Below are 18,414 nucleotides of genomic sequence, written 5' to 3'. Positions count from 1 at the left end.
TTTAGAAATCTTCAGCAGTTTGGTGAGTAAGTCAAATGTTTATAAAGTAGGGTGAAAGGTGATAAATTGGCTCTTGTGAGTCACACAATCAATCAGTAGGGGGCTCTCTTACACATTTAACCTTTATAATATTGATATTTTAATTAATGAGGAATGTATATCCATGCAAGTGCATGCTAGAGCTATTATAATATGCTGTTAGATGATAATATGTGACCGTGGAGCACAAAAGCAGTCATAAGTAGCACAGGTATATTTGTAACAAAAGCCATTGTATGGGACAAAATTGTCCGTTTTTATTTTACGCCAAAAATCATTAGGACATTAAGTAAAGATCGTGTTCCTTGAATATATTTAGTAAATTTCGTACCGTAAATACCGTACCGTAAATATATCAAATCTTCTACATAATATGCATTGTTAAGAGCTAAATTTGGACATCTTTTTAAAAGCGATTTTCTCAGTATTTAAATTTTGTTTGCTCTCTCAGATTCCAGATTTTCCAATATTCATATCTCGGCCAAATATCGTCCTGTCATCCCAAACCACTCATCAATGGAAAGCGTATTTATTTAAGCTTGTTTATATTAAAATAGGCACATATGACTGGTTTTGTGGTTCAGGGTCACATATAATTGATATTAAATAATATGATTAAAAAAAAATGTTGACTATAAAATATAAAACAATACCATGGTTAAAAGTGAATTTTTTTATTTAAAATTCTTGACCAACTAATACAAAAAGATAGTGACAAAAAATGATTTTATATAAATATTTATTAAGGGGAAAATAACAACTTTGACAATATACTGCACTGTAGGAACAATCATACAGCGAGGTATTCAGACGATCAAACATGGATGCGATCGATACTAAATAATTGTGATGGTGTTAAATATCACATCTGTGTATGTCTGGTCCTCAGCACATCTCCTGTGTGTGTGTGTCTTCAGTAATAATACACACCAAACACAGCGGCCACACAGAACAAGCTGTCCTGTTAGAAAGAGAGCATGAAACCACAAAGTAAACATTGAAAATCACATTCATGTAAAAAATAACTCCTGACTTACATTCATAAATATTTCTTGAGCATAGCTGTCTGTATCTGCATCCCAGAAGCAGCGCGCAGCCATCCTGCGAATAACATATTCAGCGATTATTTTATTACCCAAATACGCGAAAAACTAAATAATTCATATGTAATTCAGTTTAATATGTAATGTGCAATTAAAAACAGTGTCTTAAAAGTGAGTCTTACATAACTAACCACACATTTTTATTTATTTTTTTGCACTGCATCTGTTTTTGTGTGTGGTGGTGTTGGCTCAATATTTTGACAAGTCAGATCTGCAAGTACAAACAGCGCTGGGTATCAGATGCCCTGCAATAGTGCTTTCACATCCTGAGTCAGACTGTATCTTACTAGATGTGGGTGTCGAGACCGATCAGTAAAAAACAACCCAGAGGTCACGTCTGAGGACATGTCTTGCACGTGAACATGGCTCTACAGCACGAGCGCTAGGGGTCTGTTTGAAACCGTCCTGATTACACAATTCATTGGTTTTCCTGAGAAGTATTGTGCTTACTTGACTCCTTCTCCACGCTGCTCTCCGACCACCACCTGCACGATGAGCTTGTATCGGTCAAAGCCCATGTCTGAAAATACAACAACCTGCTGTCACCCGAGCATCAAACAGAACCAAAACCATGGTTGTTTTACTAGTGAGGATAGCTAAATTAAGTGAACGGTGACATATCATGCCCAAAAATTCTTCATACAGTGGATTACCAGTAAAAAAAATTTTTTTTTAAATGGCACCAAGAATTTTTCAGACACTTTCACCTTTTTTCTTTCTTTTTTTAATTGCTAATGCAACCTTTTTGCACCACAGACTGAACAAAATTGAGCATCGCTTTGTAATTGGCTTATCCCATTTGGTATCTAATTGTGTGCTTATATTTAACATCTAACAGCTATTCCACCAAATTCATTTGTGGGACAGTCTAACAGAAGGACGGCCCAAACCTGTCAAATATCAACTGATTTGAGAAGAAAGGTCTTCAAATACTTCACTGGAGGGCATTTCAATAATATAGAAATCGTTTTTGTGCTTGGTGTGAACGGGCCTGAATGGTGGCCAAACACAGTATTGGCAGTTGTCTAAATAGTTGTCTTAATCATTTTGGGATGATTGATGATGATTTCCATTGCATACCTTCAAACATATGTATTACAGTTATCTGACATCATGAAGATGAATTTGTTCTGACACAGTTTATCACCTATTTCTATGTGCCTTATGCCACTTTTTCTATTTCTTTTTTTTTTTTCTTTATTTGTATATGGTATAGGTTGCATTTTACTTGTTTTTAAACTGTATTTATCTGTATTATGTCTACTGCTAGTGTTTAGTGTTATCCGTATTCATCAAGGGTCTGAGAGTAACACAATCTTGATTCTCTGTATGTATGTGCTGTACATGTGAAAGAGCTGACAATAAAGCAGACTTCGACTGTAGCCCATAAACTTAAGAATAATAATGTTGAATAATAATGAGAAAAGTTGAAGGTGCCTGAATAAATTTTAGTTTGACTGTATACACTTGTAGAGTTTTTGTATGTATTTTCACTTATCAAGTATTCATAAAGTCTACACTATTTTCTTTTTTTACTAGACAGACAGACGGACAGACAGATCGATCGATCGCCTCTCACCTCTGAGCTTGTTTTTAATGGAGTCCGCTAAAGATGTGGTTAATGTGGGAACCTCGTCGGGATTGTACTGCACTCCATACAGCTGCTCCCTCAGGATCTCTCTGACGCACTCTCTCACCGCTCCTGCCTTGAACCTACAGCGGAAGATGAACGCACACGGTACTCACACGAAGTTCTCCTAAACACTTCTCCATAAACGCAGTTTAGAAGCACTAGTCCAGCCTTAAGCTTAGCTAGCTGCTATTTCAGCAGGCTAAGTTAATCGTAAAACGCTTGAACAAGGAGAAGGTCGTCTTACTTGTCTTTATAATTCGGTCTAATGAGGTACGTGTTGGCTCCCGCGTCCATGAGTGAAACGCTTCAAATGTTTAATGCACGCAACGGTACTTTCGCTTTACTGCTGTACCGTGGTTGTCATAACAACTCGGTTTCATCCGGGGAACGGTCTGACGTCATGGCGTCATGAGCAACGGCTGCGTCCGCTTCAGATCACGAGGAGCGGATTTAAACGTCCTCAGTGCGTTCTCAAGAGCAGATGTAAATTAACACTTTGGTTATCACTTGAATCAGATGTAAAAACACGTTTATACAAAGTAGAAATACCTTAAATAAATTAATATCGAGTCTGGAGGACATACATTATTTAAACATTAGGGAAATATAGGCCCATTTTATCTAAAGAGTTCAAGGTGATATCTTGGAGCGAGGGAATTTACCATAAATGTTGGGTTTGGGTAGTTTTTATTTTGTTTGAAGATGTGTTAAACGTTATAATTTCATGCCATGGGTTTCCACATGCACACGTCTGCTATAAAGCCACCCAAACACTTCCTCTTGTGGGATTGTGAAACTCGAGGTGGTCTGTCGGTGGTCTTGTGGTGAGATTGTGTGAGCATATGATGAGAGATTAAACGAGTTTTGACAAATATAATGTAGGATCCACAGTCAAATCACAAATATGCTTCAGATCACCTTTTATAAAACCGTTACAGTTTATTAGACTATAAAAATACATCTTTTTAGATTCTGTTATTTTATCATTTGCGTTTATTTATTTGGAATGGCTACTAATATCTACTTTTTGGTTTCTAGGGATATGAAAGTGAACAAATGGAGAAAAAAAACTGCTTCAAGTGTATTGAGGTTCAGTTCCTGTCTGTACCTCCCCCTGAAAGACGTAGGTTTTCTTCTAAACAGCATGTAAGTGCAAAGCATAAATCAGCAGAAACGGGAAGACGTTTGCATCTCCGGTGGCTGCCAGCGTTCACTCGCTCCGTTCCTTCTGCAGCATGAAGCGTGACCTCAAGAACAAACTCTTACTTTTCTCATTCATGTTGCACTCGATTCTGAAGGGTGAGTAAAAGAGGTCATGATTGTTTTGGGGTTTTGTCTTTACTCTCTGTTGAGTTTTCGTTCCTGGTTGTTGATTTGTACGGTATTTTCACTTCAACCTTACCAAATGTTTCTCGCACTAAGGGACGAAATAACAAATCTGAACGCTTTTGTGCACTCAAGTTGGAGCAGAGGCTTAAAAATGAATGCATTTTATTGCATCGCATTTCAAATATGTCTTCATTTTGAACCATTAATCTGATGATTAATTATGACTTTAGACTTGTGTTTTTAAGCTTTTTTAAAGTGCTCAAAACTCTTTTGAACCACTTTTATTGAAAGGATTTGTAATATTGTACAATTAAAGTACCAAGAAATTTCCTTTGACTCACGGAAAATGTGAGCGAGATCTGCAAAACAACAGCCCTTTCTTCCTTTGAAGACTTTGTACTTGTATCATACCATCAATGAGATGACAGCGAGATTTATTTAACGTTAAAAAGAAACATCATGACACAGACTGTTTGAGATTGCAGTGTTCATGATGTAAGGTGAATTTTTATGCTCTTTATAGACACAAAGGTTGAAATCTTGGCTACCAAAAAAAGCTGTCGATTCATTTGCCAAAAATGAAAAAGATGAGTTCATTGATGAACCTGCCATTTAACTGTCTCTTACAAGCTTTCTGGTGAAGTGACCAAGTGTTGTTTTTATTTCAGTGGAGTCAGCGCATGAAGTCAATGGTACATTGGAAGAAAACATCACTGTTAAATTCACTTTACAAGTCCCTGTTATCAACAAAATCAATGATAATCTTGCTCTGTACAAAGACGGGAAAAAGATAGTAAATTTGAAACATAACATCCCTTGTAAAGAAAAGTTTGCACTCCATCGTGTGGAAAACAGTACTGTTACACTACACATCACAAATCTCACGCTGGAAGATGAAGGAAAATATCATGTTGCAGTGTATTCTCATGGTGCTAACCCTCTTATTGAGAGCAATACCATTAATATTAAAGTCATATTAGGCTACACAACAACAGGTACGTTTTCTCATTAAACCTCAGTGTTATACGGAAAACATATATATATATATAATATGTATTTATTTTGTGCTGTTGCTACTGTAATTTTTGGTTTTGCATTTTTACATGAGTAAAATGGATGTTTTGTTTATAGTAATATTAATGCAATTTAAAAAGCGTTGCGTACCATTTTAAAAACGAATTGATTTTTCTTTCAGAATCTACAACCACTGCTGTGTATGAAAATGTAGTGAATAGTTCACCAACACTGGAGCTATCAGAACAAAAAACTTTCTTAATTTTCTTCAGTGCAGCAGTCATAATATTTATAGGTCTTTTTGTCGGCATATTGTGCTGGCTTTTTAGGACCCATCCAAGAAAAGCAGGTAGGTAATGCTGTATTTTAGCATTGTTTTGAGTCAAATGTCTTATATTTTATTCTGTTATTATTATTATTATTTTTTAATTTTGTACATTAAACATATAATGTTTAAGGGGTATTGAATTCTACAGTACGGTGTCATCTTGTATGCTAAATTCAGAACTTTTATCATTATACACCACTGTTCAAAAGTTTGGGATCACCGAGATGTTTTTAGAAAGTAATCGATACTTTTATTCAGAAAGGATGCATTCAGTTGATCATAATTGACAGTAAAAAACATCAATAATGTTACACGAGATTTCTATTCCAAATAATTTCTGCTCTTTTAAACCAATTTTACAGCATAGTCTGGAAAATAAAAATTATAATAGTTGGCACAAAAATACGAAGCAGCAAAAACGAATAATTAAAATGTTTCACGAGCTGCATATTAGAGTCATTTCTGAATGATCATGCGACACTGGAGATTATAAATTCAGCTTTGGTCACAGGAATAAATTACATCTTAAAATATAGTCACAGAGAAAGCATTTATTTTTAATTGCAATAATATTTCACAACATTACTGTTTTTACTGTATTTTTTATCAAATAAATGCAGCCTTGATGAGCAAAAGAGACTTCTTTCAAAAACACTTAAAAATCTTATGAGCTTTAAACTTTTGAATGGTAGAATATAATTATGCTTTCAGAAAAGTAACAGGGTTGAATATCTACAAATTAATATTTACAAGCCTTGTGCTGAAAATCGTTCAAATATATGCTTTTTAGATATATTAAACGTTGACAAACGTCCACTTCTTTATTTCCAGTAGCTTTCAAAAACCACAGTAACAGGGTTGACATTTAACAGTCGTTCGATACTGTAAAACATAAGTTAAAATGATTTTCCGAGTAGTTGATTGCTTTTAAAAGGTAAAATAAATATGGTAGAAGACACATTTAATACAGTTTTTTAAAAAACACATTGTTACAAATACAAATCTAATATAGGGGGGAAAATATAGTCAAAATGTCTGAAAATGAAAAAACAAAAATTAAAATAAGTTAATGTGCAGATCACTAAAATAGCAAGAAGTCCCCCACACATCTTCACGACAAAGATGAAAAGATTTTTTATTTAATTTTTTTATGAGTTTGATAAAAAAGTATGCTGACTGTAACTGTACGGCTTCTCAGATGCAGAAAACCCACCGGTTCACAGCAACAGATCAACACAACCGGTATGTGATGGCCTCTTTATTACATTAATTAACCTTATTACATTTCAGCTCTGTTTTCTTCATGTTTTGTATGTATCATCCTGGGCTGTTAGCAGGGGCAGTGTGGGACATCCGGTGCCGTGTTTGTCAGCTGTGTGGAGTATGGAGAGTTAGACTTTCAAAATAGACCTGAAAGAAATGACAAAGTAAAACCTGCCGAGGCGACATCAAAGGCCCAGGACGGAGTGGAATATGCTGCCATCATTTTCCCTCAGCAAAAACAGCCACCGAGTGGGCGGATGAGAAATAAACAGCAAGTACCTGCTATTAAGTGATAGTCATAAAACCATATCATGTATTGTCCACTAAAGTTAGTCTGTTTTAATATTTGCTCATGTAAACCTAATATATATATATATATATATACTATTTGGGAGTTTTATAGAGAGTGTGTAGAAACCTTTTATGATTTTTGATAATAATCACATGATCACAATCTGCCACATACTGTAAATAATCTTCTCACTGTTAACGAGTTCATACTGATACTGTAAATGTGCCACTGAGTTTAACACTGAGTCATAGTGAGGTGCTAACCACAGAAGCCCCCATAATGCAACCCCGAGGCAATATATTTGTACAGTATTACACAACCCGTGCTCATTGGAAAAAACGTGTCTTGTCTGCAAAATTATAACACGTTGCTCTGTTTCACATTTTGCATTACTTTCCAATTGAAATGGTGGTGCTAAAAGGACATTCAGTTCAACCTAAAACAGATTAACGTGAATTTGGCAACGATTTATTGAGTAGGTTATTCTATGTGTATCACGGCAATCTGGTGGGTGGCTCTAAAAGGTTAAAGCTCTACAGCATTTGCAGTGCTGGGTAGATTGTTAACTGATTATAAATTGCATGAAAACATTTTTTTGTTATAACTATAGTGACATAATCCATTACGTTACACGTTTTCCGTAATAAAGGGCCAGATTTACTAAACTGGGCAAATTTGCATGAGAGCGTAATCCCATAAAAGCGCAGATTGGAGTGGAAAGTTCTGCAGGTGATTTATGGGCAATGCATGTATTAAAGTACACAGAATGTGAATAATTATGCAAATACTTAGTAAATCATATTGCGTGATTCATTTAAATACTCTCATCTCCTGAAAGGTAAACTCCTATAAATGCATATTCAATAAGGTCAGTCGCAAAAATGACTGTGTTCATGCCTTTTCAGTGCAAAGTTTTTCCGCTACTCATAACAATAACGTTAATAAACGCGAACACGAGGTAAAAATGCAAGCCTGCTATTTTATGTTGCTACTACTAATCATCTAGGTCTTTTATCGTGATTTGTGGGCCTCCCGAGCAAGTGCAATGCTGTACCGGGTGCGCTACTGAGCAAATTTACTATGAGACATACCCCATACCCATGGAGCAATTACAGTTTTTGATTTTAATGCATCACAGATTGCAATTAATGCACTATAGTCAAAGTATTTTGAGGTATCGCATAGTATCACTAGTAAAACTGTGTGAAAAATATAATCTAAGCCTTCAATCTTAATTTGTGTGGAAAGCAATGAAAGTTGTTGGTGTTTTACTGACACTAGTGTTCATTGTGACTGGAAACTGCATTGAGGTGTATGCATAGGTACGTTTGCAAAAATATAGAGGCACGTTTTTTCCAGTAAGCCCATGTTGCAACCACACGCATATTATTTCTCATATTTGCTCCATCTGTGGTATACACAGGAATAATACCTCCAACTGTGAGGCTTATGAGGAGTTTATGTGCCATTACATTTATTAAAAATAAGACTTATGATTTGGTAAAACTGGCCAAAAATCCCCAGGACTTGCATTCATGGAGGGACCTGAGTCATTTCCAGACCAGAGACTTGAGAGTGTGGCAGCGAGTTTTGCATTCACAGACACCACTCACGTTTTCTTCACAAAATGTTGAGATAAGTTTTGGATTTTGTCGTTCTCTTGTTATCATTTCCTTATGCATGCGCTACTAAAATGCTTCTGTGTATCCTAACACTATATATCTTGAAATGTAAGTCAGCTATGTAAATTGTGTATGCTGATTATTGCACTGTGTGTGTAAATATTGTAATTGAATGAGTTCTGTACTACATATGAATGTATAGCCAAGAAGGAGTCTCATTAAATTTGTACAGATATTAACAGAGTAAAAAAAAAAAAAAAATGAAGCTATTGATTTTTTAAACACAAGCATCCTGATTTAACACTAAAAGCAGCAGATGCACTTTACACACACTCCAAAACGCCAGAGTGTTTTATTTTGTTTACTTATGTGTGAAGGTTCATATGAGCACAACCACAAAGATAACATTAGATGTGGCTGCTTGTGTTGGCAGTTGTGAGTAGGAGTGTTGATGGAGTTATGTATACTGTCGTAAACCGAGAATTGGAGAAAATGAAAACGTCTTTCTCTCAGAAATTTCTGCGAGCATCAAAACCTAACATTTATAACCGCAAAATATGCAGACACTGAGAAGCATGACTCTTAGTTGCATGGTGAAGAGTTTCCAGCACCCACACAGGCTTGTCCTGAATATCTAATGAGAAACGCGATATGGCCTATTAAAAAAAAAAAAAAAAAAAAAAAAAACTGTGGGCCGACCTATATTTACACATGTAAGTTTCACTTATTTTCAGTTTATAGAGAAATGTTTCCTTTTAGTCAACAGAACCGTAGTGCTGGTTAAGAATTTATCATAGATGATACCATGCGTCTCATTTTCCATTGATGGCCCTCAAGACTGCATCCTGCTGCTAACGTTAAGGTAGGTCTTTATTACAGAAATGAAGCAATTAAATATGACAAAAGTGATTTATCAAACATTTGAAAAAGAAGAAACATTCTAAATATAAGTGAATATTAGATTTTAGTGGAATTCTAAGAGCAAAAGATAGACATTCTGATAGAATTCTGATAAAGACTCTTTAAAGCTGCGGTACAATAGTGTAAATATCCGGCTAAGTTCAGTTCAGGTTCAGGTTTTTCTCATCCGACAATATAATTTCTGTCAAATCGATAACACAGACCTTCACAAAGTGTCACTTTATAAGTAAAATAACACTGAATAATTAAGAGGCCAGTGTAGATCCAATATCTGATCTGGTTTTGGATTGACCAATCAGCATCCAGGACAGGATATATTTGGTGGGTTATAACATTAACAAAAGTCAAATATGTTATAGTCATGCTAAACTTTATTTTTTGGGGAGTTTTCATAAATTCTGGATTACAAAATCAGATTACAAAAATTGTCAAAACTTTATTTTAAGGTGTCCTTGTTAAACATGTTACATGTAGTAACACTAAATTATGCATAATTACATGCAGGTAACCCTAATCCTAACCATATAGTCAGTACATGTAGTTAATTAATCTTACTCAGTACTTAAATTCATAATTACACTGTAATAAATAAGGACACTTTATAATAATGTGTAACAAGAAAATGAAGTACTTGTAATTGGATTACATTTTAAAATGTGTATAATCAGATTACAGTTACTTTTTATGGATTACATCAGTTATTCGTACAGTTGATTCTTCCTATTTTTCCTTTAAAAAAAATTATTTCAAAAATATATACTGTCATATCTTTAACTTTGAATATTCACTGTATACAATGCTATGTAAATATAATGTATAATTATACCACAAATGAGACAAATGGTTACACAATTTACTAAATGCTACTGATGTATAAACAGGGTTCCCATACCTTGATTAATTTCAAATTCAAGGACCTTTCAAGGCATCGCCAGGTCCAAAACCCTCAAATTCAAGGACTTAATGTGGGGACACATTTCAAGTGAGACCGAGGTTACATCGTGTTATATTCTAAGATACATTGTTACAGTTTTCACACACCTATGCAAAAAAAGTATTATTATTAGAATAATTTTTTTCATGTAACCAGAAGTTTAAAGATATATGAATATGCATTTACATTTTTCTTGCCTCATGGGTTTACATTACCTTAACATGCAATGCAATTCATTACTTTCCGGGTGTTTCTGTGAAACATAGAAGAACAGTACCATCTTAGTAGTTTTCACGATTTCACCCTTACATATAATCTGAAGGCGAATAGTAGGCATATTTTGGCGTGCTGTCCTGGGGGAGGGGTCCGGGCCCGGAGCACAGCGCGAACACAAATAACTCCCCCTATCCCCAATTTGGGATAAATAGATTAGAAGTGAGGAGTTGGGGTGGAGGAGGGATGCCGAAAAAACTGTCGTGGGACAGGAGGTAGGAAGACTGGATATATATACGCTTGTGTGCTATTTAGGATGATTAGCTAAACGAGATGCACCTGTGCCAAATTGGATGATTATCTGATCGTGCTTCTCCCGAACTTTGTTAATAAAACCACATTTCACGAGTTCACCCTTACATCTAATCTGAAGGCGAATAGTAGGCATATTTTAGCGTGCTGTCCTGGGGGAGGGGTCCGGGCCCGGAGCACAGCCCGAACCCAAATAACTCCCCAAAAGAAGCTTAAAGCCATAGGACAGCAGCCAGAGAGCTAAATTTAGTTGCCCCCCAAAATATGCGTGTTGGGAAGAAAATGCAGAGCGACCGGGAGGGCCCGAGCAGTGTTCGACGAGAGCTGCGGCTCACAACGTCTTACCGGCGAGCCCTCCGTGCCGCTTATGAGAGGAGCACGATGCCGGATATTGAGAAATGAGGGACTCTTGCTGCCTCCGAAGGGAGCTGCGGCTCTGCTGCAGCGGAAGGGAGAGTCCCTCTTGCGGCTGAGTACGAGGCGTGGTTTGTTGCATCTGATGGAGGGCTCTCACTGCGACTGAAGGGAGCAAGCGGCTGTACCCCATCGGGAGGGAGATCCCTGGCCGCCATTGAGTATGCAACATAATTCGGATGGGGGGGTTCACACTGGGGCCGAAGGGAGCCGTTGGTCTGCTGCACCGGAAGGGAGAGCCCCGTCAGATGCTGAATAGGCAATGAGATTCGAGCAGCGGTTTGGCGCATCGGATGAATGGCTCCTAATGCAACCGAAGGGAGCCAGCGGCTGTACCCCAACGGGAGGGAGATCCCTGGCCATCGTTGAGCATGCAACATAACTCAGATGGGGGGGTTCACACTGCAACCGAAGGGAGCTGTGGGTCTGCTGCACCGGAAGAGGAGCCCTAGTCCGATGCTGAGAAGGCAAAGAGACGCGACTGTTGGAGGGACTCCCGCTGCATCCGAAGGGAGCTGCGGCTCTGCTGCACCGGAAGGGGGAGTCCCCCATTGGGGGTTTATGTGAGGCACGGTTTTTCGCCTCGGAGGGTTCTCCCAGCCTCCATAGGGGGTTCGCAACTGTGTAGCGGGAGTGCTGCCCCGGAGGGGAGAGCCCTGATTGACGCTAACTGGAATACGAATGTTGGAGGGATTCTTGCTGCGTCCGAAGGGAGTTGCGGCTCTGCTGCACCGGAAAGGCGAGTCCCCCTTGCGATGCAAGGCATGGCTTGATGCGTCTGATGGAGGGCTCTCACTGCGACCGAAGGGAGCCAGCAGCTCTGTTCCACTGGGAGGGAGATCCCTGTCTGCCCTTGAGCATGCAACATAACTCAGACGGGGGGGTTCGAAGGGAGCCGTGGGTCTGCTGCACCGGAAGGGAGAGCCCCATCAGATGCAGATTAGGCAAGAAGATTCAAGGCACGGTTTGATGCATCGGATGGAGGGCTCCTGCTGCGACCGAAGGGAGCCAGCGGCTGTCTTCCCCCGGGAGGGAGATCCCTGTCCGCCATAGAGCATGCAACATAACTCAGACGGGGGGGGGTTCACCCTGCGACCGAAGGGAGCCGTGAGTCTGCTGCACCGGTAGGGGAGCCCCATCTGATGCGGAGTAGGCAAGAAAATGCGACTGATGGAGGGACTCTCGCTGCATCCGAAGGGAGCTGCGGCTCTGCTGCACCGGAAGGGAGAGTCCCCCTTGCGACTGTATACAAGGCGTAATTTGATGCATCGGATGGAGGGCCATCACAACGACCGAAGGGGGCCTGTGGCTCTGCTGCACCGGGAGGGATAACCCCGTCTGCCACTGAGCGCGCAGCGCAACTCAATGACAGATGAAAGGCTCACACTGCGACCGAAGGGAGCCACTGCCCGGCTGCACCGGAAGGGAGAGCCCTGTCCAATGCTGAAATAGGCAAGGAGATTGTAACGATGGCTGGAGGGCCCTTACTTTGGCAGAAAAAACGATAACTGAGAGGCTTCTATTATTCAAGTACACAACATGACCTAAGGAGGAATATTTATTTATCATATAATATATATATATATATATATATATATATATATATATATATATATATATATATATATATATTATGTCTGATGAACAACAACGAGGGTAATGAGTGTAAACTGAGAACGATTCGTTCGCCTAAAAGATTCATTAGAAAAAACGATTCTCGCACGAACGACATATCACTACAACGCGCGGTTTTCGCCGCTAGTGGAGGCAGCATCAAACTGCGCCACGGCCGAAAAAGTGAGAGAGGCTTACTGTGGTGATAACTGGAGCACGGCTGCGATCCAGCATTATAAGAGAACCCGGTCCTGGCGGGACAATCGTGTTGTCGAGTGATTACATAAAGTGCAATTGTGTGTACCTGAGAAGAAAAACATTAACAGTACGGGAGGAATAGGGTACATTAGTGGGTCACCTCGCTCCTTTAGTTTGTGGACCATTTTGTGAATGAGCTGTTGAGGGATGATTGTGTTGAATGCTGAACTAAAGTCTATAAACAGCATTCTGATGAAAAAAAGTCTTTTTTTGCCTAGATATGTGAGTGCTGAGTGGAGGGCAGTGGCGATGATGTCATCGGTCAAGCGGTTGGAACGATATGCAAACTGGAAGGGGTCCGGTTAAGGAGTGAGGGCAGATTTTATATGGTGCATGAGTAGCCATTCATAGCACTTCATGAGAATAGGCGTAAGGAGTAACTGGATGGTAGTCACTGAAGCAAGATGGAGATGGCTTCTTCGGGACTGGAATGATGGTGGTAGCTTTGAAGCATATGGGACAACAGCCTGACAGCCTGAAAGACATCAATGAGTTCCACTGCACAGTCTCTCAGGACACACCCAAGAATGTTGTCAGGACCCGGAGCTTTGCGTGTGTTGATCCAGCTTAGGTCCTCATCACCTGGTCTTATGCTACTGCTGAACCATGTTTTCGTGAACACAAAAATACAACAGTCTATTACAGTCCTCTGAGTTGAGCATAGTAGTTAGATGTAGTCCATTTTATTGTCAGAAGAGTGTACGTTAGCCAGTATGATCATGCACAGAGTTTAAATAAAAATGTGGTTCTGCCGACATCTAGCAGAAACTCCTGACTGTGTGCGCGCTTAAAGACAAGTAGACATGATGAAGATGTACAAAAACACTGCGACTCACAAGTCAAAAAACACGGGAGAGAGAGAAGCCGCTGCGTGTGCACGCACCGCCATCTTGGATCAACGCCAGCTTATGTCAGCTTATCACATCGATGCAGTGTTTCATAATTATAGCTATTTTAAACAATTTATCATACAAAGTGCTCGAAATTAAGATAAAAGGCAATAAAAGAAGAATAAAAAAGATAATTAAATTAAAAAAAGATAAATAAACACGGATGTAATAATTAAATATGCACATATTGATTACTCATTGTACACAAAGAACACTGTTCATTCCTTTTGAATTTACCATATTGTACAATAGGTGGATATAAAGCATCATAGACCATATCATAGTACTGAGACTGCTCTCCTTAGAGTTACAAATGATCTGCTCTTATCATCTGATCGTGGGTGTATCTCTCTATTAGTTTTATTGGATCTTACTGCTGCGTTTGACACAATTGACCGCAGCATTCTTTTGCATAGACTTGAACACTAATTAATAGAAGTGCATTAGCATGGTTTAAATCGTACTTACATGACCGCCATCAGTTCGTAGCAGTGAATGAAGCGGTATCATATCGATCACAAGTGCAGTATGGAGTACCTCGAGGCTCAGTACTAGGGCCACTACTCTTCACGCTTTATATGTTACCATTGGGAGATATCATCAGGAAACATGGTGTTAGCTTTCACTGTTATGCTGATGATACTCAGCTCTATATTTCTTCAAGGCCCGATGAAACACACCAATTTGAAAAACGAATGGAATGCATAGTCTATATAAAAAATTGGATGACGAGTAATTTCTTACTGCTAAATTCAGAAAAAACAGAGGTGTTAATTATAGGACCTAAAAACTCTGCATGTAATAACCTAGAACACTGTCTAAGACTTGATGGTTGCTCTGTCAATTCTTCGTCATCAGTTAGGAACCTAGGTGTGCTATTTGATCTAAATCTTTCCTTAGAAAGCCACGTTTCTAGCATTTGTAAAACTGCATTTTTTTTTGCATCTCAAAAATATATCTAAATTACAGCCTATGCTCTCAATGTCAAACACAGGAATGTTAATCCATGCATTTATGACCTCAAGGTTAGATTACTGTAATGCTTTATTGGGTGGTTGTTCTGCACACTTAGTAAACAAACTACAGCTAGTCCAAAATGCAGCAGCAAGAGTTCTTACTAGAACCAGGAAGTATGACCATATTAGCCCGGTCCTGTCATCGCTGCACTGGCTCCCTATCAAACATCGTATAGATTTTAAAATATTGCTTATTACTTATAAAGCCCTGAATGGTTTAGCACCTCAGTATTTGAATGAGCTCTTTTTACATTATACTTCTCTACGTCCGCTATGTTCTCAAAACTCAAAGGCAATTTGATAATACCTAGAATATCAAAATCAACTGCGGGCGGCAGATCCTTTTCCTATTTGGCGCCTAAACTCTGGAATAACCTTCCTAACATTGTTCGGGAGACAGACACACTCTTGCAGTTTAAATCTAGATTAAAGACCCATCTCTTTAACCTGGCATACACATAACATACTAATATGCTTTTAATATCCAAATCCGTTAAAGGATTTTTAGGCTGCATTAATTAGGTAAACCAGAACCGGGAACACTTCCCATAACACCTGATGTACTTGCTACATCATTAGAAGAATGGCATCTACGCTAATATTAGTCTGTTTCTCTCTTATTCCGAGGTCACCGTGGCCACCAGATCCAGTCTGTGTCCAGATCAGAGGGTCACTGCAGTCGCCCGGATCCAGTACGTATCCAGACCAGATGGTGGATCAGCACCTAGAAAGGACCTCTACTGCCCTGAAAGACAGCGGAGACCAGGACAACTAGAGCCCCAGATACAGATCCCCTGTAAAGACCTTGTCTCAGAGGAGCACCAGGACAAGACCACAGGAAACAGATGATTCTTCTGCACAATCTGACTTTGCTGCAGCCTGGAATTGAACTACTGGTTTCGTCTGGTCAGAGGAGAACTGGCCCCCCAACTAAGCCTGGTTTCTCCCAAGGTTTTTTTCTCCATTCTGTCACCGATGGAGTTTCGGTTCCTTGCCGCTGTCGCCTCTGGCTTGCTTAGTTGGGGTCACTTCATCTACAGCGATATCATTGACTTGATTGCAAATAAATGCACAGACACTATTTAACTGAACAGAGATGACATAACTGAATTCAATGATGAACTGCCTTTAACTATCATTTTGCATTATTGAGACACTGTTTTCCAAATGAATGTTGTTCAGTTGCTTTGACGCAATGTATTTTGTTTAAAACGCTATATAAATAAAGGTGACTTGACTTGACTTAAAGCAACAACAGCTGCATTGATTTATTTATCAATAACTCATTAACTCAATAACTCATTCAATTTATCCTGGAGGGCCAGTGATCTACATAGTTTACTTCCAACCCTTATCCAGAAAACCTGTTCATCATTTTTAAATGGTCCTGAATACACTGATTAACTTGGTCATGTGGGTTTAGTTAGAGTTGGAACTGAACTCTCCAGGACACTGGCCCTACAGGTGGCGAGTTAAAAGCCCTGCTATAGTAATATAGTAATATAGATTCTGAGGGTTTAGAGATATTTTGTTTACTGCAGAGGGAGTGCCCTTTCCTGGATACCTTCGTTGAACCAATTGGGTGGAAATTACACAGTGTGTATGTCTTATGACCTGTCTTTAAAATAAAAAAAATAATCAGATGACTAACTTGTAAGACTAGTCTAAGCAGTTTATGTAACCAAACATAGACAAGGAAGTTATTAAATTAGATCTCTATATATACAATAAAACAATAAAAACCATTCATGTATAAATTGATATGATGATTTTTGGGCATAAGTCTTTATTCTGCCATATTTCTTTTTCAGCATCTCTGTTACTTTAAAAAGCAGTGTTTACATTTGTATTGTAGACAACAGTTACATACTTGTAGTTTCATTTTTGTTTCTGTGGTTTGAGAGATAGCTACAGTATACATTTTCAGTGGGTAAAAACAAGGCACAGCATCATTCCTTGGAGATCTCTGTGAGAAAACAGACATGATATCGCTGTGGAACAGATCTTTACAGAAGAAAGCAAGTGATCTTCATGGCGACACCTGGAAGATTGAAACTGATCAGACTATTCTGGAAAACAGTCACGCTCCTAATTGGCACCAGTATATTTCTGGCTCCTTTGCAGAGTAAGAGCACACCTTTACCAAACTACAAGATTTTAAACAGTTTTTATACTGTATTAAGATTTATGATGAATGCATTCATGTTAATGTTAGTTAATACAAATACAATACAAATAATTCATTATTAATTCATGTTAGCTCAGGTTTGTTAATTAGTATTACCAGATAAAATGATTAGTACAGTAAATGTAGACCATGTTAACTAATGTAGTTATCTAGTGTTACACGGTAACAATGTAAATGGTACATTATTGTAAAGTGTAACTATACTTTTTAAACAGATAATTTAGCTAAGCCATTAAGCAAAATAGTCTTCTTATTGTTTTTTTTTTTATTATTAGACATTTTGATGAAATGAAAATTAAATTTAAGGAAGTACAGTATCAACAAAATAATATACACATAAACCTCACAACTATTTTATTATGAAACTTACAATTACATAAATGAAATGGTACTTTTGAAATACTGCATAAAGGTGCCAAATACCACCAACCAATATAAATGATAACAATAATTAAATCCTTAAATCATCATACAGAGTAATGACTGGACCTGGAGGTATCAGTAGATGCATAAACTGATCTATTTTCCATTTCTATTGTAGCTTCAGGTGTTCTCTGTGCAGAAGGACCTGGGGGTCTAGTAGAGTGCAGGTGATGTTTCATTTCCACCTGAATGGAGCAAGCAGACAGGGAACCATTAAATTACGATGCTACAAACAGGAGTGTAGGACGTGCAAAGAAGCTGAGTGGGAGGATCCGAACTTTCCAGTAGAAAACATTGATGTGATGGTTGAGAGACTAGTTAAAAATATCCGCAAGAAATGCTATAAGGAAAACCTGGGTGAAGGAAACGGATTCTCAGTGTTCAATGGAAGATCTGATGGGCCACATGAAAGTGCTCACTGTGAAGCCTGTCGGCGTGGAATCTGCAATCAAGCCAGCTGAGACTGATTTAATTACTCAAATCTTCTAAATCACTATATTATTGAAAATATTTGTAATATTCGCTAAAATTAACAACTTGTTACTGCTGCAAGATTAAGTGTATCTAAGCTTATCGTTTGACTTCTACTCTTTGTTAATTGATTATTG

The 18,414-nt window shown here is 38.4% G+C and overlaps 3 protein-coding genes across 4 annotated transcripts; 2 read left to right on the top strand and 1 right to left on the bottom strand.

The window, feature by feature from the left end:
- Positions 1-761: 761 nt before the first annotated feature.
- dynlt2b (dynein light chain Tctex-type 2B) lies at positions 762-3,170 on the bottom strand. Its single transcript, XM_026197836.1, has 5 exons — positions 3,020-3,170; positions 2,722-2,855; positions 1,593-1,662; positions 1,077-1,140; positions 762-1,000 (listed from the first exon to the last, which is right to left on the bottom strand). Exons 1-5 carry the CDS (start codon positions 3,067-3,069, stop codon positions 953-955), a joined length of 366 nt encoding a protein of 121 aa, XP_026053621.1. The 5' UTR covers positions 3,070-3,170; the 3' UTR covers positions 762-952.
- On the top strand, positions 2,747-10,070 carry LOC113039762 (uncharacterized). Of its 2 annotated transcripts, XM_026197835.1 has the most exons (7): positions 2,747-2,880; positions 3,814-4,074; positions 4,773-5,099; positions 5,300-5,467; positions 6,645-6,688; positions 6,781-6,984; positions 9,383-10,070. In XM_026197835.1, the coding sequence occupies exons 2-7, from the start codon at positions 4,011-4,013 to the stop codon at positions 9,395-9,397; spliced, it is 822 nt and encodes a 273-aa protein (XP_026053620.1). In that variant the 5' UTR covers positions 2,747-2,880; positions 3,814-4,010; the 3' UTR covers positions 9,398-10,070. The 2 variants fall into 2 exon arrangements, with proteins under 2 accessions (XP_026053620.1, XP_026053619.1); XM_026197834.1 differs by lacking the exon at positions 9,383-10,070 and having other exon boundaries at positions 6,781-8,883.
- A 6,667-nt stretch (positions 10,071-16,737) lies between these two features.
- LOC113039760 (receptor-transporting protein 3) lies at positions 16,738-18,282 on the top strand. Its single transcript, XM_026197832.1, has 2 exons — positions 16,738-17,320; positions 17,925-18,282. Exons 1-2 carry the CDS (start codon positions 17,178-17,180, stop codon positions 18,265-18,267), a joined length of 486 nt encoding a protein of 161 aa, XP_026053617.1. The 5' UTR covers positions 16,738-17,177; the 3' UTR covers positions 18,268-18,282.
- The last annotated feature ends 132 nt before the right edge of the window (positions 18,283-18,414 follow it).

Source organism: Carassius auratus, chromosome 22, assembly GCF_003368295.1.
Source record: "Carassius auratus strain Wakin chromosome 22, ASM336829v1, whole genome shotgun sequence".
In the NCBI taxonomy this organism is placed as follows: domain Eukaryota; kingdom Metazoa; phylum Chordata; class Actinopteri; order Cypriniformes; family Cyprinidae; genus Carassius; species Carassius auratus.
The sequence above is the reverse complement of the archived record's forward strand: the minus strand, read 5'-3'. Positions and strand labels throughout refer to the sequence as shown.